Source organism: Alexandromys fortis, unplaced genomic scaffold (genome assembly GCF_014885135.2).
Source record: "Alexandromys fortis isolate MF-2015 unplaced genomic scaffold, M_Fortis_MF-2015_v1.1 scaffold_75, whole genome shotgun sequence".
In the NCBI taxonomy this organism is placed as follows: domain Eukaryota; kingdom Metazoa; phylum Chordata; class Mammalia; order Rodentia; family Cricetidae; genus Alexandromys; species Alexandromys fortis.
In genome coordinates, this window is record NW_026067956.1 from 2,969,057 (window position 1) to 2,995,385 (window position 26,329).

The window sequence follows — 26,329 nt, forward strand, 5'->3', positions numbered from 1 at the left end:
GGCTTGGCGAGCCAGGCTGGCACAAGAGCTGCCTGTGATTCTGAAGCCAGGAAGCTGCCAGCAGGGTGCTCGCAACATGGGGATGGCTTTCTTGAAGACTTTTAGTCACCCAATCAGGATTCAAATCTAGTAGGCCTTCGTGTAGGGGAGACCAACCCTTAGCACTTCAGGGATGTTAGAAGGGACCTTACAGCTGTGTCGCCCACGCCATGGGACCCATAGATCACTTAGAGGTCTTGTTACAAGGCAGATTCCTCAATTACGTGTTTGGGTCCTGTCTTAAGGGTTCTTTTACTGTGAAGAGACGTCATGACCACAGCAACTCTTATAAGGAGAAACATTTAATTGGGGCTGGCTTACAGTTTCAGAGGTTTAGTCCATTATCATCATGATAGGAAGCATGGTAGCATGTAGGCGGACGTGGTGCTGGAGAAGGAGCTGAGGGTTCTACATCTGGATCCACAGGCAGCAGGAACAAAGTGTGACAAAATGGCCAGGCTTGAGCTTGTGAGACCCCAAAGCCCACCCCCACAGTGACACACTTCCTCCAATAAGGCTACATCTTCGAATAGTTCTTATAACAACAAAACAAAATCATAAATTTTAGACTTTTTCAAAATATTTTATTTCATCTTATGCATATGGAAGTTTTGGCAGCATGTATGTCTGTGCGCTAGGGTGCACCAGGTGGCTCTGGAGCTGGAATTACAGATGGTTGTTAGCCACCATATCTGTGCTGGGAATCACAGCCATGTCTTCTGGGACAGTTCCTGGCGCTCTTCACCATTGAGCCGTTTCTCTGGCTTGAATTAAAACATTTTAAAACACACTGGTGAAAACATTAGGTTGGCAGTGGCAGCGGAGACCCGAAGTAGCTGCTGCAGCTCTCAGACACTATCAGAAGACCATCTTAGTCGGATGTGTCCTAGTTTCTCCCTATAGCTGTGATAAACACCATGACCAACAGCAACTTGGGCCGAAAAGGAGGTTATATTATAGCCCAGTGGTTCTCAGCCTTCCTAATGCTTGCGACCCTTTAATACAGTTCCTCATGTTGTGGTGACCCCCCCCCAACCACAAAATTATTTTGTTCTACGTCACAGCTGTAATTTCGCTATTGTTATGAATCATAAGGTAAAATATCTGATATGCGGGTTATCTGACATGCAACCTCCCAGAGGGGTCACGCCCCACAGGTTGAGAATAATCTCACAGACTGTTATAGTCTGTCTTGCAGGGAAGCCTGGGCAATAATTTAAGCAGAGATCATAATGGAACACCGCTTACTGGCTCGCTTAGCCTGTTTGCTTACACAACCCAGGCCTACCTGCCCAGGGGTGCCACGTACACAATGGGCTGGGCCTTGCACTGTCTGTCATTAATCAAGAAAATGCCCCACAGATGTAACTACAGACCAATCTGATGAAGCAGTTTCTCAAATGAGGTTCCCTCTTCCCAGATCTGTCCAACTTCTGTCGAGTTGACAAAAACCTAAGGGGCACAGGGTTGGCGGAAGCTAGGAGTATTGTTTGTACATTCCAAAAGGATTTACCTAATGGTCACAAGGATTGTTGATCACACAAGGGGTGGGCAGTAAATGGATATCCAGGGACTAAGATGGCCAGAGATAATCTTGATTCCCAACCTGTAACAGCCTGGTTTTCCACACAGTTAATATGTCAGTCAACCTTGAGGAATGTTTAACATTGATGCTGCCCTCCCCACCCCGCTCCCACTGTCCTTCTGCCCCTTCCTGGGAAATTCACTTCACACCCCCCAAGTCCAGCTTCCAGGTATTAGCCCGAGAGATCGCTTGACAAGACAACCTGAGTTCAATCACCTGAACCCTCCTGCAAGTTGTCCACCGACCTCCACATGCATGCGGGGGCTGATGCCTACCCCACCTCCTGTAGTCAAATGTAAAATATTTTTGCTCAGGCTGGACGGCTACAATATTGGACCACCAAACGAGATACACCCAAGGCTCCTTCAACTCCAGATGGAAGCCCCTTGATCGTGCGTTCTTGCTGGGGTCTGATGGAGGCTGCCACTCTAAGCCCCTTCCTTACCCAATGATGCTTGCTTGGTGCTTGCCTTGGAAGCCCTGTTTTTGACTTTGGTGTTCCCTGCAGGGAACTACAATGACTAAGTGCCTGGCTCTTGGCGTCTGTCCCACATTTCCAGACACAGGTCCAGAGCAGATCTTTCCAGCTGCAGCTTGCAGGCCCCGAATTCTAACCCCTGTCAATTGTGGATGGGAGTGGAATCGCCGTGGTGCAGCCGCGAGGGCAGCTCAGTTCCAGGTACAGGTATAGGCTCGCCACAGGCGGCCCGGGGCGGAGACGAGGTGGCTGGGGCAAAGCTCCTGGCGGCCTGGGCGGAGCCGTGGGTGGGTGGGAGGGAATCCTATGGGGCTAGGCGGGTCCAGGACGAAGAGAGGATAAAGGGCCAAACCAACCTCCTGATTCCGCACGTGCTGCTACGGCTCCCTTGTGGCGTTCATAGCACCCAGTCTTTTGCGTCTACAGGTCAGTGCGGGAGATGGTTCGACGTATCCCCTCCGCGCCTGTCCTCGGGGATTGAATCCTCCTTCGGGGCTCAGGACGACCAGCCAAGTCCACTGGCTGGGTTGGGGGTCCCCGGCCACTGCTAGGCTGGTCTGGGAGGCGAAAGGTGGGCGTCCACGCAGCCCGGGGTGACAAAGTGGGGCCCGCTCCCTCCTGGTCAACCTCCCAGCAATAGAATGGTTCCCAGAAAACTGGTTTGTCTAGTAATCTGGGATGCGATCTCAGGGAAGGATGGGTTGGGAGGGCCCCCACACGCTTTTCGCCGGGAAGCAGACTGAGGCTGACTGTCGCAGGTTCCCGAGGTGGTTTCCCAATCCCAGCAGGTGAAGGTCGGACAGAGGTGAGTCGGACCTTCCTCAAAGACCCTTTGTAGCTCACGTAAATTCCAGGTTTTTTTTTAATAACGCGTAAGGGTTTAACATGAACCGAGCCTTTTGCCAGGTGCCTTGCTAGGTTGTCTGCTTATAATAAAGCCTTTCAATATGTTGACTTTGTTCGATTTCGGCGAATATAGATGCAGGAGACCACCCAGGCTCTGTGAGAGCCGGGCAAGACCCGGTCCTGATCCCCGGGAGGTCTCTGAAATGCTGCTCAGAGTTCTGGGTGGGCCTGAAGGTGCCTTTGAAACTGAGACCTTTTCTTTCTTTTCTTTTCTTTCTTTCTTTCTTTCTTTCTTTCTTTCTTTCTTTCTTTCATTCATCTTTATCCCTCTCTCTTCTTCATGTGTGTGGGTCACCTGCCATGGTGCATGTGTATCCCTCGCTCTTCTTCATATGTGTGGGTCGCCTGCCGTGGTGGATGTGTAGATCAGAGGACAATTTGTGGGAGTTATTTCTCTCCTCCCACCATGTGAGTTCTGGAAGTTGAAGCTGGGCTGTAGTCAGTGGTAGCAAGGAGATTTGGGACTCAGCAGACCTTTCACCTCCTTTGATCATTAATGTCCACCTTATCCTGGTCACTTAATCTACAAAATAGGAAAGGACTCCAGCTTCAAAGAAAACTGTGGGGCTAAATATGACTTCAGGAAAGCAGGTGGTTCCTAAAGCCCGGTAGTTAGGCAGTGCTTGGCTTGTCTGGGCCCTTACTGTTAAAATGGTACCCTTCCATCTTAAAGTCCAGACTGCCTTGACTGTTGCTTGCTGGTTGGGGGTGGGGGGTGGGGATGGTGGATGTGGCTGACAGTACCCACTAGGATGGGGAGAAGACGCTGGAGTCAGGGTGCTGCCACCCAGGCAATGCTGGCCTTTTCTAGGCAGGTTTCTGGGCACAGGACTAATCCTCTACTTTGTAAGATTAGCCATGAGAACACAGAAAAGCAACTTTCCTGTAGAGACAGCAAAGAAAGAAAGGGCTTGGGCAGATTTGAGAAGCAGGGGCTGTGCCCTTAGGGGAGGGATACAATAGGGGTTGGGGACTGCCTGGTGTTCAGGCTTCTCAGTCTGAGAGCTCCTCAAACTCTTCTGTTTAACCGTGGCTACAGGCAGCTAGCAATAGACTTATCACATTAAGCACTTTTGAAGTCAGTAATGTGGGGAGCTGAAGAGATGGCTCAGAGGTTTAGAGCACTGGCTGCTCTTCTAGGGGTCCTGAGTTCAATTGCCAGCCCCCACACGGCAGCTCACAACTTTCTCTAACGGGATCCTGATTCCCTCTTCTGGTGTGCAGGCGTATATGCAGACAAAGCACCCTATTCGTGACATACACAAATAAGTAAACCTTTAAAAGTCAGTAGTGTGGGGCTGGGAGAGATGGCTCGGTGGTTAAGAGCACTGGCTCCTCTTCCTAGAGGACCCGAGTTCAGTTCCCAGCACCTACATGACAACTCCCAACTGTCTGAGACTTCATCCAGGGGATCTGATTACCTTCACACCAATGCACATCAAGTTAAATAAATCATTTTTAAAAAAAAGTCAAGTGTGCCCTATATGTAGTGGGTCTCGGGAATGCCCTTCCCTCCCTAAGCCAAGGTCCTACTTTGTTCCTGTGAATTTTGACGATTAGGGACACGGGTGGGACCAGGCGTGCACACCCTTATTTCACTCACAGTACATCCTCAAGGGCCACCCATTCATATTGTAGCACGTGTCAGATTTCCTAGTTTTGTTGTTTTGTCTTTGTTTTTTTTTGTTTTGTTTTGTTTTGTTTTTTGTTTAGAAGCTAAGTAAATTCTGCTGTGTATGGAGACCACTCCTTCTTTACCTAGTCAGTCATTCGAGGTGGGTACTTTTTATTTTATGGTTCATGTGCTGGGCTTAAGATTTTCCGGGTCTCCGTTTAGTTTCTGTGGCTAAGAATGATTGCAGTTAGAAATGCAAGGTGGCCTTGGGCTGGCTAGAGCATTCAGGAAAACCCATGTCTCGACCTCGTGGGAATAGCTATTTCTAAAGCCAGAACTGTTTTTCCTCGGGACAGTTGTGACAGGATCCCGCTTCCCAGAGGTAAAGCTGAGTCACTTTTGTCTGAGGGAGCACAGGGAAAGTCCTGGCGGCCTCTGCTTCCTGTGTAGGGCTGCTGGGAAATGCAAAAGCCGGCTCCTGAAGCCAAAGCTACTACACTCCCATCACCGAGCCTTTTCTCAAGGCTGTCTTTGCTTACGGCAGAGCACGTGAGACCTTTGCGCCCACGCAAATACAAACAAAACCAGCTGAGTGCCGAGCCCATCTCCATCACCCAGGTCCCTGGTGCCAGTCCCCTCTCTGCAGTGTCCCTGAGGGTCCCTCCATGTGCTGGCTGGAAGAAGTCATCCTGCGGCTTGCGGGGAGAGGGCGCTGTCCTTTCTTTTCCATCCTTTGCAGTTAGTTAAGTCTGTTAGGCACTTGGGAGAGAGCCCATAGCCTATTTGATTTTAACAGAGAAGGACTAAGGATCTTTGTTTGCTCTTCGCAAATTTACTTTCTGGCCCAGCAAGCTGTTCTCAGAGTATGATCTGGGGAACCCTGGAGATCCCTGAGACCTTTCATGGAGTCCACAAGGTCACACCACTGGGGGTTGGGGGGGGGGGAATGGTGCTATTTGCATTTTCTCCCCAGTGCACTCAGGATCTATGGCTGAGTTTGGCTTCTGGTAGCTAATGAGGGGTATGCGTGAGTAGTCTTCTGTTTCTGGGTTCTAGGCTCGGGGGATAACTGTGTGTTTTCAGGAATAAAAATGATTTGCTCTACTGTACGTTCTCTCTGTGGCTTTGGGTTCAAGTTTCCCTGCATCTACAGGGCATGGCATCAAAAGGCAAGCATGTACTTCATCGTGATTGGAAAACTGTGCTAAATGTTTAAATGTCCAGTTGTCTTCAAATTTAATAATACTGCAGTATAAGGATATCGTTTTATGTATTTTAATGCTAAAGAATGAATTATTGGCTTGCCAGTGGATAACAGAAAACTTGAGCTGCCAGCCCATAACTGGCCGTGCCATCTGTGCCCATGAGGGTAGGAAAGGGTGATGTGAGCATCCATACTGAGCCAGTTCTCTGACTTGTGAAAGGGAATTTATCCAGAGAAATGGGCAAAACTGAGTAAGAGGGGCTGAAAGCATCCCTCGGCTTCCTGCATCCCTGTGGATCTTCAGCCAGACCTTTGTTCTAAATAACACAATGATGCCCGGAGCATAATTCCAAGACAAGCCAGTTAGAGCCCTCTGAGAAGTGTGGACTTGCATATCTTAAGTAGATAGTTCAAACTCATTTAAAAAAAAAATCCCAAATTATTTTAGATCTTCAGACTAGAACAAGCTGTTGAGACATCAAGCTGGACAGGTCACCAGACAGAGCATCAAACAACATAGATAATCACATTGCACCATTGAGAGACAGAGTAATGTCTTTTTGAGGGGAAAGGACCCCGGAGGGAATCACAGTACCTCTGCTCTCCAGTGGCATGTTGACTGGAGGAGGCTTAGCTGCCTACGAAAAGACTGAGCGACTAATTTGCAGTGGTGTCTGGATTCACTGTGTTGCTTGTGTGCTTATGAGTCCATGCTAAACCAGCCACAGGAGAAACACTTGGTAGAGGGTCAGAAACAAAACAGTCCAAGTGTTGAATTGCCTTTTCATGTTCGGTGGAGCTGGGGTGAATCTGTGATGATGGTTCCAAGGACTCGGGGGCTACTGGTGTGTCAGTGTCAGTCAAGGCTATGCAGCACACTGCTGGGGGTCATTGTATTCCTGGTGGCTATATGCTGCCAATGAAAAGATAGAACTGGGAAGTTGGAGAGATGGCTCAGCGCTTAAGAGCACTTGTTGCTCAAGCAGAGATTTTTGCTTCCAGGGTTTTGCTTCCAGCACCCACCTGGCAGCTCACAACTGTCTCTAACTCAGTTCCAGGGGATCTGATGTCCTCTTTGGGTCCTGCAGGTGCTTGCCCTCACATGGTGCACATACATATGCTTAGGCATACACACACATACATATAAAGTAAAAATTAGTAAGTTAAAAGAAAGAAGTGAAGGACTGCACCTGCCTCGCTTTTAAACAGAAGTAAAGTAATTGCTGGCTCTAATCACTTTCACGGCCTCCTTAGGAACCTTTAATTTTCTGAAGCCTTGGCTTCTGAATGCAGGTCTTTGCAGGATGCTGGATGGTGACCTATGAAGCTCCCCTTGTATTATCAATTGTGATGGTGTCTTGTAGTAAAGCATTTGTGGGACTGAAGCACGAGCTGGACCATTAGTTCTTGTCGATAGAACATTACTGCTGCATGGAGGGTCTGAACATGGTTATGCATGCTTGGGGATTCTCAGCAGATGGATTCTAAAAATGAGCAAAGTTGTCTCTTCCTGCGAAGGAACAAGGAAAGGGGCTCATGGTGTTTGTCCATGTGGCTTTGACACTGCAGAGTCAAGTATGCTATCATTGACTTGGAAGAAGTTCCTGACTCACCAAACAAACCAACATTTCTCCAAAGTCCAGTGCTTGGAGCTAGAAGCAGGCTAAGAGAGCTGGGTGTATTGGCTCATGCCTTTAGATTCCAGTGCTTGGGAGGTGGATCATTTTGTGTTCAAGGCTATCCTGGTCTACATTGTGAGTTCCAGGGCAGCCTGAGCTACATAGTGAGACCCTGTCTTGAAAATACCCTCCCATGTGTTAGGTAGGCCAGCAGGCAGGAGTGTGGCAAGGTGTGTAGTGATGACGTTAGATCCTCCACGGAGCTGGCCTTTGACACGGATTAAAGGGGCTGGGAGATGGCTCAGCTGTACTACAAAGTACTTGGCATGCATGCATGAGGACCAGTCGAGTTCAGATCTCCAGAAACCACCAAGCGTGCTGCTGATTGTCTGTGTGCAAAGTTCTGTGCTGGGGAGGAGGCTGGGTGTGTATGTTTTGGGGGTGGGGCTAGAAGGACACAAAAGGAGATCCCTGAAATCACTGGCCAGCCAGCCTAGCAGGATTGATGAGCTTCAGGCTAGGTGAGAGATTCCCTCTCAAAAATGAAAAGTAGAGAGGGCTGGAGGAAAGATATCCAACCTCAACATCTGGTCTCCACACACGTGTGCATTCATACATATGGGCATCCTGGCACTAATAAGTCCAGGCATTGCGCGCGTGCGTGCACACACACACACACACACACACACAGACACGTTAAAGGTCAGTTAAACTTTGAACTTCAGAGAACTAAGATACATATCTGGAAACACCCACTCGTCCCACCACTCTGCTGTGGGAGTTTGCCTTTTCTGCAGCTACTTCAGTGAAATCTCAAGACAGACTGAGTGTGGAAGCAAGTATGAGAATCAGCTGATGTCTGACAACAGACTCCTCTCACTATGTGATTTCTGTTTTTGCTTTGGCAAACACAGTTTCTTTCATAAATGCGTGTATGCTAACATCATTAAATGAATTAATAAGAATAAACATCTCTTTAATAATTTTAGCAATATTTAAGAGAGTAGATATTGATGGATGATATTATTCACATATACGTTTCAGTCCACAGTTTTTTGGTGTGTGTTTTTCAAGACAGAAATGCCATGCCCGAGTCCTAGGACACCCAAGAAGACCACTATAGAGCCACACTTCCGAATGCAAAAGCAAGGTTTCATTTAAGTACGGGCTAGCATGGGCCCTCTGCCTCACAGTCTGACACAGCAAAGAGAGGGAGAAGGACCCTGTCTATTGTAAGTGGTTTATAAAGACAAAAATTACAAGACAGTCACAAGATTACCATCTCAAAATACAGAATTACTTATCCTATATCACAATTGGCTAAAGGGTAGGTAAAGCTCAGCTGTTAGTACCTGATAGGCTATTATTATCTAAAAGGGATAGCAACAGCCCTGCTGGTTACTTCCACCAGACATCTGCTGACCCTTTGCTAACTGCAGGGGCTGCTTTCTGATAGGGGAAGTTGGGTGGTCAGCATTCTCTGTATGACTACGGGTGGGGGGAAATGGGCTGCAGTCAGTAACTTTGTGTAACTTAGGTTTCCTCGTTAGTTAATATTTCCCCTAAAGAGGGGTCCTGCAGCCTTCAGCTTATCTTGGTGGCTGGGGTTGTAGTTCAAAGTCCCAAAAGGGCCCAGCACAGAAATGGGATCTTTTCTAGCCCTTCAGAAACTTGTCCTGAAACTTGCTTTGTAGATCAGGCTGGCCTTGAACAAATAGGTCTGCTCGCCTCTGCCTCTAAGAGTGCTGGGATTAATGGCGTAGGCCACCACACCCAGCTTTCAGTCCAAGGTTTTTAAGAACAGAAAGGAGGTCGGGTGTGGTTGCACACACCTTTAATCCCAACACTTGGGAGGCTGACAGATCTCTGTGACTGCCAGGCCCTACAGGGCTGCACAGTGAGACCCTGTCTCAAAATAAAATAAAATAAAATAAAATATAAAAAAATAAAATAAAGGAATCTTGAAACTGGGCATTTCGAGGGCTGCTGCCTTGAGTCTAGTCATGCTCACACAACAGCAGACACGTGAGGCATGCATCCGCAGGTAATTTTATCACTCACCTAGCTGGTTACAACATCCCTTCGCTGTATTATCTTATGGAGTTGCCATTGCCTGTGTGGCCTACTGTGGAGCCAAATGGCTTTATGCAGCACGAAGCTCTGTCAAGATGGACCAGGCAGGAATGACAGTAGAATAAGGCAGTAGTCTTTCCTTGGAAAAGCAGCTGTGTGAATAGAAGTTTCTGTGGCTCTGACTGATGTCTGACTGGTGTGTTAAAGCTATCCCCTGATAGATCCTCCAGCTGGAGGGCAGGGCAGCAGGCACATACATCCCAGAGCAGGACAGTCCTGCCAGCCTGTGGCATGAACGGAGGGCCAAAGAGGGCTTCTAGTGGATTAGGAAGAGCCAGCACAGGTCCATGCTGCCCACAGTGCCAGGGTAAAACACTTGGCCTTTTAGCGAAGAACCCACAGGGTGCCTTCTGATGTCTTCCTGGAGGGGAATGATGGGACCTTCGGTGTCCCAGAGTTTGCTCTTTCTTGACCCTTTTAACTGTTGCAATTCATTCTTTTTCTTCTGAGAATTGCAATTTGTCCTTGAGTTTCAGCACCCTGGGGAATCCAGTGGCCTCAGGGCTTCTTCCTTCTCCATTTGATAAAGTGACTCAAAAGTGAGTTCTTGCCAGGCGTTGGTGGCGCACGCCTTTAATCCCAGCACTCGGGAGGCAGAGGCAGGCGGATCTCTGTGAGTTCGAGACCAGCCTGGTCTACAAGAGCTAGTTCCAGGACAGGCTCCAAAACCACAGAGAAACACTGTCTCGGACCCCCCCCCCCCCCAAAAAAAAAGTGAGTTCTTACCTGGTCTTGGCTGCAGGGGAGGATTTTGTTTTCAACAACATTCCTCTTGGGGTGGTTGAGGAAGTCTCAGACATTCCCTATAATGTGGATAACCTGGAGCAGTGTGCCCGTGACGGGAAGGCTGTCTTCCAGGCTCATTTATGAGTGGCCTGGAATGAAGGATCCCCTCTGCCCCACCAGCAGCCACCAGAATTCTAATCGCCTTAACTTTTCATACTATCCCCCCCACCCCCATGATTTATAAGGGTATGAAACGCTTTCTCAAGCTAGTATCCTTTTACTGCACACTCATGAAACGTAATTTGACGTATCTCAACCTGTGTTCTTGGGTCAAAGGCACTCACACTTGGAGGAAAGCAATTTTACTTATTACAGAACAAAATGTCCTAAATTAAGGCACTTTTTTTGTTTTGCTTTTCAAGACAGGGTTTCTCTGCAGCTTTGAAGCCTGTCCTGGAACTAGCTCTTTTAGACCAGGCTGGCCTTGAACTCACTGAGATCCACCTGCCTCTGCTTCCCAAGTGCTGGGATTAAAGGTGTGTGCCACCAACGCCTGGCTCAAGGCACTTTTTTAAACCCACTGGTGGCAACATCCGGTAGGTGGTTTACCACAAAGCAGAGATATCTTCGCTATGTTTCGGATACTGATGACAGCCTTAGCTTTAGGATTGGTGAGAGTCTGCTAAACTAATATATTCTGAAAGGATTTACCTGATAAGTCATGTTAGGTTAAACACAGTGGAGGATAAAAGGTGACTATTACAGAGACTTATGTGTAGTGATATTTCATTTGTATTTTAATAAATAAAGCTTGCCTCAAAATCAGAGAGTAAAACAGCCCCCCGCCCGGTCAGCCTTATAGACCAGGCAATGGTGACACATCCCTATAATCCCAGTAGCCACACTAGTTTGCTAAAGAAACCAGGCGGTAGTGGTGCATGCCTTTAATCCCAGCCCTAGAGAAGAATATAAAATGGGAGGAGACAGCTCTCAGGCTCATTTTGAGATTCCTGGAGACAGGATCGCCATTTCAGACTGAGGCAGAGGTAAGAGTCAGTGGTTGGCTGCTTTGCTTTTCTGACCTTCAAGCTGAACCCCAATATCTGTCTCCGGGTTTTTATTAATTGTGCTACACTTATGATTTAAGATAGATTTAAATTCATCTTTGGTTCTGCAACACCCCAACTCTGCACGATTCCAAGTTCAGTTGTCTGTATGGGTATGACTCCTTTTTTTTTTTTTTTTTTTTTTGGCAGGGTGGTGATCTTCAGGGCACAGTGCAGACACAGGTGTGTGTCCCAACCTCTTAACTTCCTAGACAAGGCAAGCATCCACTGTTAGCTAGCTGGTAGTGAAGGCGAGGACGAGGAGGAGGGAGGTTAATGCTCATTTGGGGTCATGGAAGCACTGAGAACAGGGTTTTCTCTAAATGAGCCATCTAAAGGATGTGGGAGTCAAATAGAGGCTGCTCACAGCTTACTAAATATTGTCAGGTCTCTCCCCCCCCCCATCTGTTTTCCCAGCCTGGGGTCATTCCAGAGATAACATCTGAAGTGTTAGCACAGGTGGCCAGTGCTTGGCTATTTAGTCTGGGACTTGCTTGTCCCCTCAGATGGTTTGTGCACAGGTTGATAGCCTGTAGTAAGCTCCCACCACCTGGTGGCCAGTTTTTGGTTTGGGTTTGTCATTGTCGTTGTTGTTTGGTGCTTGTTGGTTGTGCATTAACCGCCAGTATAGCTTGGCATCTGGTTTAGCTTCAGCATTACCCCAGGTTAGGCTTTGTGTGAACATTTACCCCTCTGTCCCTGGGCCTGACTCCACGTAGGCCCTTACTGGCTTCCTATGGACAAGTCAGGGGTTCAGTCTTGCGCATTCCCGAATTGCTCGCGAACTGGCAGCTGGGATGTGATTTCAGGAGAGCAGCTTTTTCCAGGGGCTGATGGATGTAAGGTTGGTAATGGACTCTTGTCCTTCCCTTCTCCCAGGCTATCAGCAGGGCAGATGCTGGTCCTCGGGATGCTGAAATGGGTGGTCAGTGGGACAGCACAGAGCAAAGCCTCCGGCCGCTGGAAGCTTGTTTTGCCCTTGCGGTTTCTAGGCAGCTCCCCTTGTCGAATCCCAGCAGATGACAGCTTCCACTCCACCTCGCTCTCCGAAACAGAGCCTCCGCGGGTCTTCATCACAGGTTGGTTTGTCCCCTCCTCATTAGTGGCATGAGCCTCGTTGTCTCTGCTTCTTGCAATGTGCTTCCCGGGGACCATCAGGACTGGGTCTAGTGGTTGCCCTGTAAAAAGGGGTCTCTGAGTGAGGCATGCCATCACAAATAGCTTTTTATTGGATTGGCAACCCTTTTCTGATTAGACACAGCCTTTTTTGAGAAGCTCTGGGTTTGGATTCAAAGAAATTGTTCTTTGGGGGTAAAGTATTTATTAGAAGATTCATTCACACTGTTGACAAAGAGACGAAGGCATAGCAGGGGCTCTGAGGAAAGTTCTGGCACAAATGGCAGAGTGGTTTCAGAGGATGGACGGAGTCTATGTCTTGTGGTTAAGCAGCCTGACGCACATGCCTGCAGTCCAGGTCTCTTAATCATGAGGGTGAGGGGAGCAGGAATCCAGAAAAACAAGTGACTTTAATTCTGGAAACCAACAATTACTGTCATCTTGTTACCGTGTAAGGGTCTGGATGGGGTTCATTTTCTCTGCTATTAAAGAATTAAAAGGCAGGGAAATGCTCGAGCTTGCCAGGTAGCAACGGAGACATCTCAAACAGCAGACTGAAGTTAGCGGACAGAACCGGCAATTGCAAAGGCTTTTTCTTAGGGGCGAGGAAACACACATACAGCAGGCACACAGAGGAAAAAACCCTCTGCAAAGTCAGGGTGAGGGGTGATGTGGACAGAAGAGGAACTGAGGAAGCCGAATATCTGGTCTCTTCTGGAGGGCTGGGGATTTTAAAGGTTCTGAGAAGTTTTCCTTCTCTAATTTAGGATTGGTCAGTTTGAAGAAAGACAGGCTAATGGGCTCACAACAGCTGTGTGACATGTTCTGATCCAGCCTTGAATTTGTTGAGTCCGTCCATCTTAGGGACCCTGCTGGTGGAAGGAGCTCACAAGGCCTTTGTTTTAAGCTGTTGGGCTTTTGTCTGAGATTATGAGGGCAAGGAAGAAGCCAGCCTTCTTGGAACTTCCCCATCTTTGTTACCTAGCACTGGCCTCTTTCCCTGTATGCCTGCTGACCTGGGAGTCTATCGAATGCCTAGTCTCTAGTTTCTGAAATTAGCAGCTCAAGTAAAATGGAGGACCATTACAAGATAGTGTAGTTCTGGCTGACATCTTCCGTCTTATTAATAACCATTGCCTATGTTTCTTTTCTCTAACAAAACCTTGTTTTCTGAAGGGACCTAGGGATGCTGAGCTGTTGTATAACGGTTTACTCTTTTGACCTTTTGAGGGGCCCACCACACAGCTCCCAAAGAAATCACACACAGACACTTATTCTTAGTTATGAATGCCTGGCCTTAGCTTGACTTGTTTCTTGCCAGCTTCTCTTAAATTATCTTGACTCCCTTTTGTCTCTGGGCTTTTATCTTTCTCTATTGCTGTATACCTTTCTTCACTGCTTTCTCTGTGGCTTGCTGTGTAACTGGGTGGCTGTCCCTGATGTCCTCCTCTCCTTGTTCTCAAGCTCCTTCTTTTCCTTGTTTCTCCATTTATCCTCTCTACCTCCCAGCCCCACCTATCCTTGCTCCTGCCTCACTATTGGCTGTTCAGCTCTTTATTAGGACCATCAGGTGTTTTAGACAGGCAAAGAATCACAGCTTCACAGAGTTAAACAAATGAAGCATAAACAAAAGCAGCACACCTTAACATAACAGTCCCCAGCATGGGGCCAAATAGCTATCCTGGAACTTGAGTTCCTTCCACATTATGGGTAATAGGTCATGGCAACAAAACTGAGTGGATAGGAAGGGTGGGAGTTCTAGAACTCATCTTTCTCCTCAGCACGTCTTTCCTTGACCGGGTTCCCCAGCCTAAGCCCAGACTCGCCCATCACACACTATTACTGAGCTCGGTATACTGGAAATATGATGGGATGTGAGCACTGCCCGAGCTTCTTGTCGCTGTTGAGCTTATCACCAGCAGCTCCACTCCCTGATCTGCCTTTTCTGGAATGTGCAGTGCCTGGCCCCACCCCCTGCACTGTGCATTCCACCTTGTCACTGACAGAGTGCCCCCAAGCAGCCCAACCTCTCACTTGATGGGCACGTTCTATTTTCCCCTCCTTGTCATGTTTTCACTTCTTTCTTGTCTTGCTCTCTGTGTGTTTGCTTCATTCTCTTTTCAAAAAATCATCTCTAGGGTTTTAGTGGAAGTCCCACTGATCTAGCTTCCTGCCACATGAGTGTCTCACATGAAATTTATAGTGGTCCTCCTCCAAATGTGTTCCTAGCCCCTTGGCTCTGGCTTCCTACCCGTACTGTCTTTAAGACTCCAGGTTAGGAAGCTAGTATCATTTCTTTCGTAGTGGCTCCTCTTTGGTTCTGTTCTATTGTTTGTCTACTCTGTTTTGAGGTAGGGTCTCTCTACTACTACGTAGCTCTGGCTGTGTCCCAGGCTGGCCTCGAACTCAAAAGACCCACCTACCTCTGCCTCCCAAGTGCTGGGTTTAAAGGTGTGTATTACCATACCAGCTTGTCCTATCGTTTGGTCAAATGGTTTCTTGCTCTCTCTTCTTTGGAGCTGGGCTCAGCATTAGTGTTATTTTTCTGCTTATGCCCTTGCTTTTTTTCCTCTTGGGCACCCCTTACCAGAAAGTGCTGCCTCAAACCGTCATGTGCATTGATGCTGTCTGTGCTGGACAGTGGCTCTCCTGTATTCTGAGAGCACTGCTGTGCTGCTGAGAGTAGCCTTCAGTGATTGCATCAGCTTGGTCCTGGGCTTTAGCCCACTATGACTGGGGGTTTTTAGTCCACTGTTAAGCTCGGAGAATAGATTTGCACTCAGATCTCATCTTATTTTCTTCTTTACCTAGGGGGTCTTGGCCAGCTGGGAATAGGACTTGCTGGCCTTTTGAGGTAAGAGCTTCAAAATCAAGTTCTTAAGGGTGCACAGTGGTCTCTGTCAGCATTATTCATTTGTTCTCTTGCCTCTGGCCTCTTTCTGCTTCTAAGATGTCACATCTAAATATCTACTTAAAATACAATTTAGTCTGCCTCTTGGTCACGACACCAGCTCTTTGCTCTCTGTCCTACTTGGATGCAGTGAGACTCATCACCCCAAATGAATCACTTACCTTTCAGCTGTTTGGGAGCAGAGGGCAGGGCCAGTGCTGATAGGAACTGGAAGGGTCTTGTCTGGGGTTGAAGTTCGTAGGGTAAAAGAATGAAGGAGAAGAGGAAGTGCCAAGGATCTGGAGATAGCACTGGTGACCAGTGCAGTGGGGGAAGGGCAGAAGGAGAGAACCAGGCTGGGGAGAGAAAATAAGGGCTGAGCTTAGGAAGGCAAAGCTGAGGGGAATGTGACAATGACGACGAGAAAGAAGGTGACTGGAGAAGGCCCCGCAACTGCAGTGCCTATTAGAAATAACCAGTTACCTAAGACTTGTATTCCTGATGTTGCCGACTCATTGTGGGGGACGGGGGTGGGGGCTTTCTTTCCCTACAGGAGACGATTTGGGAAGGACAACGTGATCTTATCAGACATAAAGAAGCCCCCTGCTCACATCCTCCACAGTGGTAAGATAAGGATAGTCCTTGATGTTTCTCTTTTCAAAATTGAGCCACAGAGGCAGCTCAATGGAGTCCATGTATAGTCGACTCAAAGAGGGATTTGGGCACGGTCCTGGCTTAAAAGTGTGTTTGCTCCATTCAAATGACAAGGAACAGAAGTGCTCCATGGAACCTGAAGTTCTGGAATAAGATATCTGAATATTTCAATAATGTTTTTGGACTAAAAGCTTTGATTCCTATCTTTTGACTTTTTGGTTATCTGACTGACTTAAAGAGCCCTCAAACAAAAAGTTTGATGAGGAAAAAGAGCTTGACGAATGTGGAGAAGGGAGATGGCTTAGTGTTAAGAGCACTTTCAGAGCATCCAAGTTTGGTTCCCAGCACCCACATCAGGTGGCTCCCAAGCACCTGTAACTCCAACTCTAGGGGATCCAAGACCATCTTCTGTACCCCACAGGGACCTGCACTCACAAGCACCACCCCCCAAAATTTCAGCACCCTCTTCTGGCCTGGATGCTGGGTACCTAGATTTACACACACACACACACACACACACACACACACACACACACACGATATACATAAATAACCAGACACAGAAGCTGGAGCATGGCTGTTAAGCCAGTGCTCAGGAGGCTAGGGCAGAAGAATCACATGGTTCCAGTCCAACCTAGGCTACAAAGCCAGGTTATGCTTTCCATAAGGAAGCTTGGGGAGGGAGGGCGAGAGAGGATGAAGAGATTTTCTCAAGTCAGTGGCAGGGGCCAGAAAATCCACTTAGCTTCACTGCAGCCCTTCTTGCTCTGTGTTTATAGGCCCGTTCATTTATGCCGATATCCTGGATTATAAGAAACTCCGTGAGATCATGGTGAACCACCGGATTAGCTGGATCTTTCACTACAGTGCGCTGCTCAGCGCTGTCGGAGAAGCAAACGTGGCCTTGGCCAGAGATGTGAATATAACTGGTGAGCAGCTGGCTCTCGCCGAAAGGGGCCAGTTTTTCCTGCTCTTGGCAATGCGTCTCCGTTGCAGATTGTCATAAGTGTCCCTTCGTTTCAGGACTGCATAACATTCTAGATGTTGCAGCCGAATTCAATATGAGATTGTTTGTGCCCAGCACGATTGGAGCTTTTGGAGCTACCTCTCCTCGGAACCCTGCACCTGATCTCTGCATTCAAAGGCCCAGGACCATCTATGGGGTATCCAAGGTCCACGCGGAGCTCATGGGAGAAGTAAGCATTTCTCGGCAAGATTGCAAAAAAAAATGCTCAGGGCTAGATGAATCTATGTGTCTGACCCCATTTTTTTTTTCTGCCTCAGACACTTCCTGCTTTATTTTGGGGGGAAACGATTACACCCTTGGAGACAATTACTTAGCTGGTGTGTTATTGGTCAAGTGGTAGGCCCCTTCCATTGTAGGCACTGAAGAATTTAGCTATAGGTTTCTGCTTGCCTACAGCCGCGAAACTCCTGGCCTTGAAACCCCTCCCACCTGTGCTTGTTGCCCGACTTGTTTGCAAAGCTCTCAACTGTAATTACTGGTGAGAGTGTCAAAATCTTTTCTAAAGAGAGAGCTACAGAGACACGGGGGTGGGGAGGGCATGGGGAAGGAGAGAATATGTGGGGGACCAAGTGTGTGTATTCCCATGTGTGGAGGCCAGAGGCTCCCTCAGTCCCTCTCCATCACACATTTTGAGACAAGTTCTCTTACTAGAACCTGGAACGCGCAGGCCAGGCTTGTGGGCATTGAGTCTTCTCAGTTTCTTCAGTACTAGATTACAGGCACATGCTGTGTCCTGTTTTCTTAGACGGGTTCTGCAGACTCTAACTCAGCTCCTCGCGACTGTGCCAGAAGCACTGAGTCATCTCCCCAGCCCCGAAACTTCCTACTGTGGAAAACTTCAACCACGCTTTTACTGTTTTATAGCAAACTGTGGGTCAGTGTCCGGCCCTTCAGCTACTGGATGCCAACTTTCTCTGCAGGGGAACAAGCTTGCAGCATTCAGGGAAGGCAGGGAGCAGGAGTACCACCTGCAGGCTGCTCTATCATTTGATATCACCTTGATATAGCATCAAGATGGTGATTCTCAGAAGATAAATCATTGAGTATTATTAAAGTGAAAAACTTGGTCTTGTAAACACTTTGTGTGTATGTTGTGTGTGTATATGCACACACGAATGTACCACAGCATGTGGGGGGGGGGTCGGAGGACAAATGTGGAGTTTCTCTTTCCACCTTTATGTTGGTTCTGAGGAGCCAGCTCGAGTCACCAGGCTGTGTGGCAAGTGCCTTTCCCCACTGAGCCATCCTGCAGGTCCTAAATGTTTATTCTTCTGAAGAACATTTAATTTAACTGCATGGAGTATTTTAGGGAAAACAATTTCTTTGTTTTATCTGAACTACAGGATTATTATTATTTTTTTTTAGCAAGCTCTTTCTTTTTCTTAGTACTATTATTACCGGTATGGGTTAGATTTCCGGTGCCTGAGATATCCTGGAATCATTTCTGCAGAATCCCAGCCTGGAGGAGGAACAACTGGTAAGTGCAGTCTCCAGCCTCCTTCACCCTTAAATTCTCTTGTTTTGGGGAGACCCTGCTTCCTCCGTAAACTGGCTGCCTTAGTTTCCCTGTATTTAAGAGAAATTGGGAAGTAGAGTGTTTTTTATCTTGCTGGCTCCCAAAATGTAGTTACCAAAAGAAAAATTCTTTTGTTACAATAGTAAATCTTGAGATAGCCTATACTATTCATATCTTTTGGGGGAAGTCTTCCATTTTTAATAGTCTAAAGAGTTTCTGGATTAAGAGCACTGGCAACTCAGACCTGAGCCTCCTCACTCCGGCTGCCATGGATGGGGTTCTCTTTCAGACTACGCAGTCCAGATTTTCCAAGATGCAGCAAAGAAAGGCACATTTGAGTGCAACCTCAAGGCCAGCACCAGGCTCCCCATGATGTACATCAGCGACTGCCTCAGGGCCACCCTGGAAGTCATGGAGGCCCCTGCAGAGCGCCTCTCCATGAGGACCTACAACATCAGCGCCATGAGCTTCACCCCCGAGGAGCTGGCACGGGCCATCGTTAAGCACATACCCGACTTCCAGATCACCTACTGTGTGGATCCCCTCCGGCAAGCCATAGGTAGGCCCCCACGCCAGCCCCCTCTAGTTCGCAAATGGATTTGAAAATCCCCACGCCACTCAAGTGAGGAGGCTTTAAGACTGAGGATCGCGGCGGTCCGTTCACAGATGCTTCCGTGTGGGGAAACGGGTCTTCGGGAGAAAGGTTCCAGCTCAGGAAATAGTCCGGCACCATGTCACCTTTGCACAATTTAATGAAGCCGGGAGGAACAGATGAAATCAAGGCAGTGTGCAAACAAGTTTGGGCCTTCCTATGGTGTTATTGTTATCCATGGCCTGGAACACCCTTCTGGATATAAGAATGTTCCCTTACAAAGCCATGTGAGGTTTTAATAATATGAAAACCCCAGTGCAGGTACCCAATGGCTTCTGAAGAGGTGGCCCTGCATGTACGAGGTCTGTTCCAGTCAGAGACTGTTAGGGTCGGAGAGAAGCCCCAAAGAAGACCAACAGCCCATGTATGCAATAACAAGAGTGCCTTATTAATTCCAACATTGGGGTGACACTTGGCAACCCCCAAAGGCGGTCACAGACTCCTTTTAAGCAGAGTTAGGGGAATTCCAGAGAGGAGGGATTAATCTGGGGCTGATTGGTGGAGGAAAGATTAGTCTGGGGGCTGATTGGTGGGAGGTCCTGGTGGTTAGGGACCTTCCAACAGCAGGGTAGGGAAAGCTACCTTTACTTATCAGGACTGGGGAGGGGTTGTTGAGCCAGCAGATGGGGCCTTGAGGAGCCTGCTGAGCTACCAGAAGGCTGTGGTTTTTCCGAGGACTGTCTTTAGCTCTGTCCCATTTTAGTGACCCAGAACTAAGGCTTAGATTGCTGTCAATCTTTAGGAAAGTCTGGTCTGCCTCCCCCTCCCCCACCCCAGTTCTCTCAGAGATGAGATTTTCTTTTCTGTGACTTCATATAAAACCCAAATACAGAGCCTGGATAACTCACTGTTCTTTTCTGTGTCTTGCCGTAGCTGAGAGCTGGCCCATGAAACTAGATGACAGCAATGCCCGTATGGATTGGGGCTGGAAGCACGACTTTGATCTTCCGCAGCTGGTGGCTACAATGCTCACCTTCTATGGAGCCAGCACCAGATGTGCCCAAGCGAACTGAAGGAGGAGAGCAACTCCCGCGCCCCCACAGTGCAAGAGGCTTCTCTTAGTTGGAGAACTAATTGGATGGAATTCGGGCAGCTCACTCAGAACCGCTGGGTGGGGTTGGCGTTCCTTCACATGTGGCCTTTGTTGTGTGCCTAAACTGGTCTAAGCACACGTACCACAGAAATGAAGACCTAAGTGGTAGTGGCTGTGTCTTGGAATTTGCAACGTTTGTGTTTAATTAAATTCAGTTTAAGGATCACTCCTGAGACCCTCTCTTGACCGGAAACCAAAGATTACATTTTAATGATTTTCAAAGATGCTTTTCATGTTCAGAACTTTCAGACTTCATCCAAAATGATGGCTCGCAGGTAACTTTTATTTAAGATTTATCTTTTTGCTTGAGATTAAGAGTATGGAAGATGTTGCAGTTCATAAAGGGCATGAGTTGTGTGGGGTTTGCTTCCATTTAGGGCTGCAAGAAAGCTCAGTGATGTCTTTGGGACTTTTAATTCCCTGACCTGGTGACATCAGCAACCCCAAAGAGACTGTTGAAATGCATGTTTCTGGGCTTCACCCCCTCAGACCGACCCAGCAACGTGGAGGAAGCTGGCTGTGACCCAACCCTCTAAGACAGGCTCCAAACACAGCTTCTAAAGACTGCCATCCTGTGATAGTAGTGAATCCCACCAACAGGGAGGCTGGTCAGTTCCTGCTGGCACACCTGGCTACCTGCAGAAATCGCCAGCAAGAGGAACTTCCAGTCCCACAACCGTAGTCAATAATAGCTGCACTTCTCCATAGGTTGGTGATGGTAAATTATTACGCATTTAGATTTTAAAGTCCTAGGTTGTGGCCTGATTTTTTTTTTTTTTTTGAGTCTTAACTGGATTTGAATCTTTAACTAGAGAACTTTTAGATAATTGAGTTTCAATAGCTACAATAGCATAGTCTATCTCTCACACACTTAGTATAATTAAGCTTCACATTTGGGGCTTTTTGTTTCTGAAAATCTTCTTTACAGATTTATTGAGTTCAAATGCCATAAAATTTGTAATTTGGGATCTGGAGAAAAGTCTCAGCAGTTAAAAGCACTGGCTGCTCTTGTAGAGGACCTGAGTTCAGTTACCAGCATCCACATGGCCGCTCATAACTTTCTGTAACTCCAGTCCCGGGGGATGTGACACCCTTTTCTGACCCGTAAGCACCAGCGCACGTTTGTATGCAAATGGTACGCGAAAATACTCATTCATGTAAAAATAAATAAAACTTAAAATGTATATTGTTTGTCAGCCTATTATAGTTACAGATTTGGTAACAAAAGAGAAACTATGTGTAATTCCCCTTTCTGTGAAACAGCAACTATCTTTCTGTGTCTGCATGGGGAATTCTGAATATCTCATGCAACTGGGTGTAGCCATTAGCGAAGACCCTCAGCTTTGTTAACCTGTTAGGCATCTATCATCCTGTCAGACTGTTACACAAATTTCAAGTTCACTCCTGATATTAAAGTGTATTTTCAGTTGCTTAACAGCGTATGATTTTGGTTGTGTAGGAAAGTATAAGTCTGAAGTTCATGAGTAATCTTAGAAATCTATGTGCATGGTGAAATTCAAGTAACATGAGTGAATAAATACAATGAGAAGGATGCCCCTCACCCTCTGCACAGGAAACCATGACATGGTTGTGTGTGTGTGTGTGTGTGTGTGTGTGTGTGTGTGTGTGTGTGATGCTGGAACTCAGTGCTTATGCACACCAGGCAAGTGTTCTCCCACTAAGCTGTATCTTCAGCCCCATCTGCTTGTTTAGCGGCTCTATAGCTCTTCATTGGCTGGTTGAACAGACTTGAGCAGGTTGCATTATTAAGGACATGTGGACTTACAGACCTTAACCATCATAAATGGAGCTGTAAGAAAGATTGTTGCAAATACATCCCACTTTCATTGTCAAAGGAGCCAAAATCTACATTGAAGTAAACAGTTTTTGCATCCAACTAACTCTTAAGCCCTGCTCCAGCCAACCTGTTTGCTGCTTGCTGCTACACCACTCCACCATGGTGCCTCTGAAACTGTAAGCCCAAAACAAACCTCTCTCCTAAGTTGCTTTGGTCATGGTCGTTTATCATAGCAATAGAAAACCAACTAATACAGGGCCACTTCAGAAGTTGTTGGAAATTCTATCTTAATCCCAAACCACAATTCAGCAAACCATATTTTTTTTTAAAAAAAAATGAAATTCAAACAGCAATTTTAAAAAGAAAACGTCCTAATGCAATCCAATTCAAAGATACTCTACTCTGATACTAAACGTGCCTAGGCCTGATAAAAGGAGGACACCAAGAGATTCTGTTTCCTGTAATTAAGTCATTTTGTTTCTGCAGCAGCAGAAAACCATTGTGTGGGCTGGAACGTGCCGCAACTCCTGAGGTTGGGCGGCCTCAGTCTGAGCCGTGTTTCCTGCAAGACCCTGCATGGAGTGATGGTCACAGAATGCAAGGTGCACGTGCCCATCAGAACCATAGCCGTGGTGAGGCTCTGTGACACAATGTGGTGAACTCTGCCAGGAACACCATGGGTTCACTCTGGGTCTGATTTTGAATTAATTTTTGGTTTTTATCCTATACGGAAACGTTTTGCCAGTAAGAAAATTTTCGAAACTTCCCCATTCAGGTTTCGGCCCACAGGGTAAGAAGCTGGGGGCTGAGGTCCGTGTCGGGCCTTTGGCATATCACGGCGTAGGGAACCCACAGTAAGTTGGTGGCTTTTTAAGTGCTGGGTGACCTAACAGCCTGTTCTTTCTTTGCTTCCCGCTCACATCCTTGAACATGCTTACTGGGCTCACTAGAAACCTACATTGTCTCCAAACTGTGGAAATCTGGTTATAGAGGTTGGATTTGTGCATATGGAAGAGAAAACAATTCTACTTACTAGGTTGCCTTGAGTTATATAATTTCTTAAGAAAAGATAACTTTTAAATTATTTTTTATTTTGTGTATGCATCTCTGTGTATGTGTTCATGAACGCAGTGCCCTCTGAGTGTTGTTTCTCTGGAGTTAGTTAGATGGTTGTGTGCCAGCATGTCTGTTCCATGCTATGAATGGAACCCAGGTCCTCTGCAAGAGTAGCCAGCTCTCCATTGACCAGCCTTAACCAAGTCCCTTTCTGCCCTGATTCCCAGCTGCTGGCAATGCTTTGAGTTTGACTCTGCAGGGTGAACCTCCTCCCCGGCCCCTGAAGCTGCGATTCAATCCTGGAGTTCAGAATACACCCGCACTTCATTTTCCCAGTCCCAAAGTGGAAAGCTGTATACATTAAAAAAAAAAAAAATCTGTAAAGTGTGTAAGTTATGAAACATAAAAATAAATGAAATGGCCCAAAACTTCCACCTGTACTTAGGAATTGCTTGTTTGCATACCACGGCCTTCTCCTCGGCCACTTTTTTGTTTTGGAGTTTGTATGGTAAAGTGAGGTTTGCTGCCATCCTCACTTCCATTTTCTTTTGCCCTTTATTTTCAAAATAACTTACCTTAAAAATATTTCTTTAGAATTATTCATTATATTTACATTAAGCAAAAATTACTTGGTTGCCTTTTCTGCTTTCTCAAGAAACAAATACCTGAAGTCTCCAGGACGGCGGTGAATTGGCTGTCTCTCCAGCCACACCGCTTGCTAAGTGTGAGCCCACCAACTCCTGAATCCCTTCCCCGCCCTATCGGCCAATCCCCGCAGGAAGCAGCTAGACGTGAGCCAGCGTCCATATATACCCAAAAAGTCTGAGATGTTCTGGTGGAAGCTCCATCCCAAGCCCCCTCCCCCATCCCTCTCCAAACCCTGACACATCAGAAAGCCCGCCAAATGATGACCCCCTCCCCAGGCATGCTCAAGACCACTCCCACAAGGTATTTATAAACTGTCCCCCAGAAAACAGACACATGCTTTTTCGTTTCTCCCTTTTCCATCTCTCTGGGGTGTTGGAAAATCACCCGGGAGCATTTTATCCATTAAACCTAGGCTTTTTCTAATTTGATTTAATTTGGTCTTGATTTGGATTGCTGTGTCAGTGGAGAGGCTCATGGAGGTGCAGAAACTTTTCAGTCTTGTCAAGAAATAGAATCTACAGTATGGATGTTCATTCTGTTAACTAGGTAAAATGTTGTGTTGGAACAATTTAAAAACATCTGTCTTTATTCCAAGAGCATGCGCACACGTGCGCACGTGTGTGTGTGTGTGTGTGTAACAGTGTCTTATTCTGTAGCTCAAGCTGACCTTGAACTAGTTAAAGTTGTCCTCCTGAATCAGCTTCCCATGTGCTAAAATTAAAAGATGTGAACCATCACACCTGGTACCTAGTTTTTTGGGAAGGGAAAAAAAGCTCAAACATTTACTAAATATTGGCCATATGCTTTGAAACTGACTTCTCCATGTTTACAAACTTCCAGAAATGAACCACATGCTGGAGTATTTATTCAGTCTTGAAACAGATGGGCAGCGGCTGCTAGGAAGAAACGAATCCTTTCTGAGAAGCTGAATCTCTCAGAAGCTGCCCCTTTAATTCTGAATTGTGGTCATGTGACAGTCCCCATAGTTGTGGAGAAAATGTTTCAAATGTGTCTGTTCAGTAAGGACAATTCTCACCTCCCTGGGGAGCATCCTTAACAGCAGAAACATTGTGCTTTTGTTTGTATGTTAAAGCATTCAGAAATAAACTAGTTCTGTCTTGCTGTCATTTTTCCCAGAAAAGCAAGAAGGAATCTAGAAAGACCTCACTCATCTTGTGCCAAAGTCACTCTTATCCCCAGGCCTGTCACCGTGAAGTAGGTTTTCTTTATTGCTCTGGAATAAAGATCACACAAGATCAACTGCACTTGTGTTGCTGCAGCCGGCTTCCCTTCACTCCGTTGTGTTTGCAAGATCCAGCCGCACAGCTGCAGAGCCACAGCCTGCCCATTTTCAATGCTGTAGTGCATCCCGGTGTACACGTGATGAAGCAGCCTCCTACAAGTCTTCTTTTCAGCCCGATGGCCATTTAGATCGTTACTGCTTAGGAGTGGTAGGCATAGGAATGCTGCGAGCCTTCTTTCTTGGGTCTGTGGTGAGTGAGTTTGGTTTCTCTTTGGCATCTCCTAGGTTTGTTGATCTGGTGTAGCAGACTGGGTTTAGCTCCACACCTGTTGCATGTTCCTCACAAGCTGTGCTCACCTGCTCCATGTCCCTGTCAACATTTCATTTTGTTGGGGTTTTAGTTTGAGCCTCCTGGTGAGTGGGTTATATAGGATTTCAGTGTGCTGTGTCTTTTTTTTCTTTTTTTTTTTTTTTGGTGGTTGAGTTCCTCTTGTGCCAGAGACCGAGCTCAGTGCTTTGTACATGTTGAGCTATACTCAGCCCCTGATTTCTATGTATACTGCACAAAAAGTACAAATTTTAAGAGCTGGCTTTTAAAAAATTTGAGGGGCACTTGATAATTTTTTATTACCTAAATAGGCCATTTTTATTATTTATTTTTAAATATGCATTAGTGTTTTGCCAGCACGTATGTCTGTGTGAGGATGTCAGGTTTTGGAGCTACAGAAAGTTGTGAGCTGTTATGTCAGTGCTGGGGATTGAACCCAGGTCCTTCAGAGGAGCTGTCAGTGCTCTTAACCTACTGAGCCATCTCTCTAGCCCCTAAATAGGCAGTTTCTTAATATATTAAAATTAATTTACTATCTTCTTATATGTGTAAGTGTTTATGGATGTGCATGTGTGTGAGAGTGTGTTTGCATTAAGTGACATTGTTCATTATGTGTATGTGCGTGCATACATGTGTGTGGGTGTGTATGCATGCAAGTAAGTGCACAACAGCTTGCACATGGAGGCTAGAACTGGCTCTTTTCACTGTAGGCCCAGACTGCTAGCCTTTGAAGTAGTCACCTTTACCTACTGCTGCATCTCTTTAGCCTAGTGGACTATTTTCATTTAATTAATTAAATTTTGATTTTCTTCTTCTTTCTTTCTTTCTTTCTTCTTTTTTTTTTTTTTTTTTTTTTTTTTTTTTTTTTTTTTTTTTTTTTTTTTTTTTTTTTTTTTT

General features: G+C 46.7%; 1 protein-coding gene across 2 annotated transcripts; it reads left to right on the forward strand.

Annotated features, from left to right (window-relative positions):
* Positions 1–2,441: 2,441 nt before the first annotated feature.
* LOC126507665 (L-threonine 3-dehydrogenase, mitochondrial) lies at positions 2,442–21,509 on the forward strand. 2 transcript variants are annotated; one of them, XM_050152337.1, is made up of 9 exons: positions 2,442–2,528; positions 12,291–12,490; positions 15,339–15,381; positions 15,971–16,041; positions 16,851–17,000; positions 17,095–17,267; positions 18,485–18,575; positions 18,904–19,173; positions 20,140–21,509. In XM_050152337.1, exons 2-9 carry the CDS (start codon positions 12,307–12,309, stop codon positions 20,277–20,279), a joined length of 1,122 nt encoding a protein of 373 aa, XP_050008294.1. In that variant the 5' UTR covers positions 2,442–2,528; positions 12,291–12,306; the 3' UTR covers positions 20,280–21,509. The 2 variants fall into 2 exon arrangements, with proteins under 2 accessions (XP_050008294.1, XP_050008295.1); XM_050152338.1 differs by lacking the exon at positions 2,442–2,528 and having other exon boundaries at positions 12,177–12,490.
* The last annotated feature ends 4,820 nt before the right edge of the window (positions 21,510–26,329 follow it).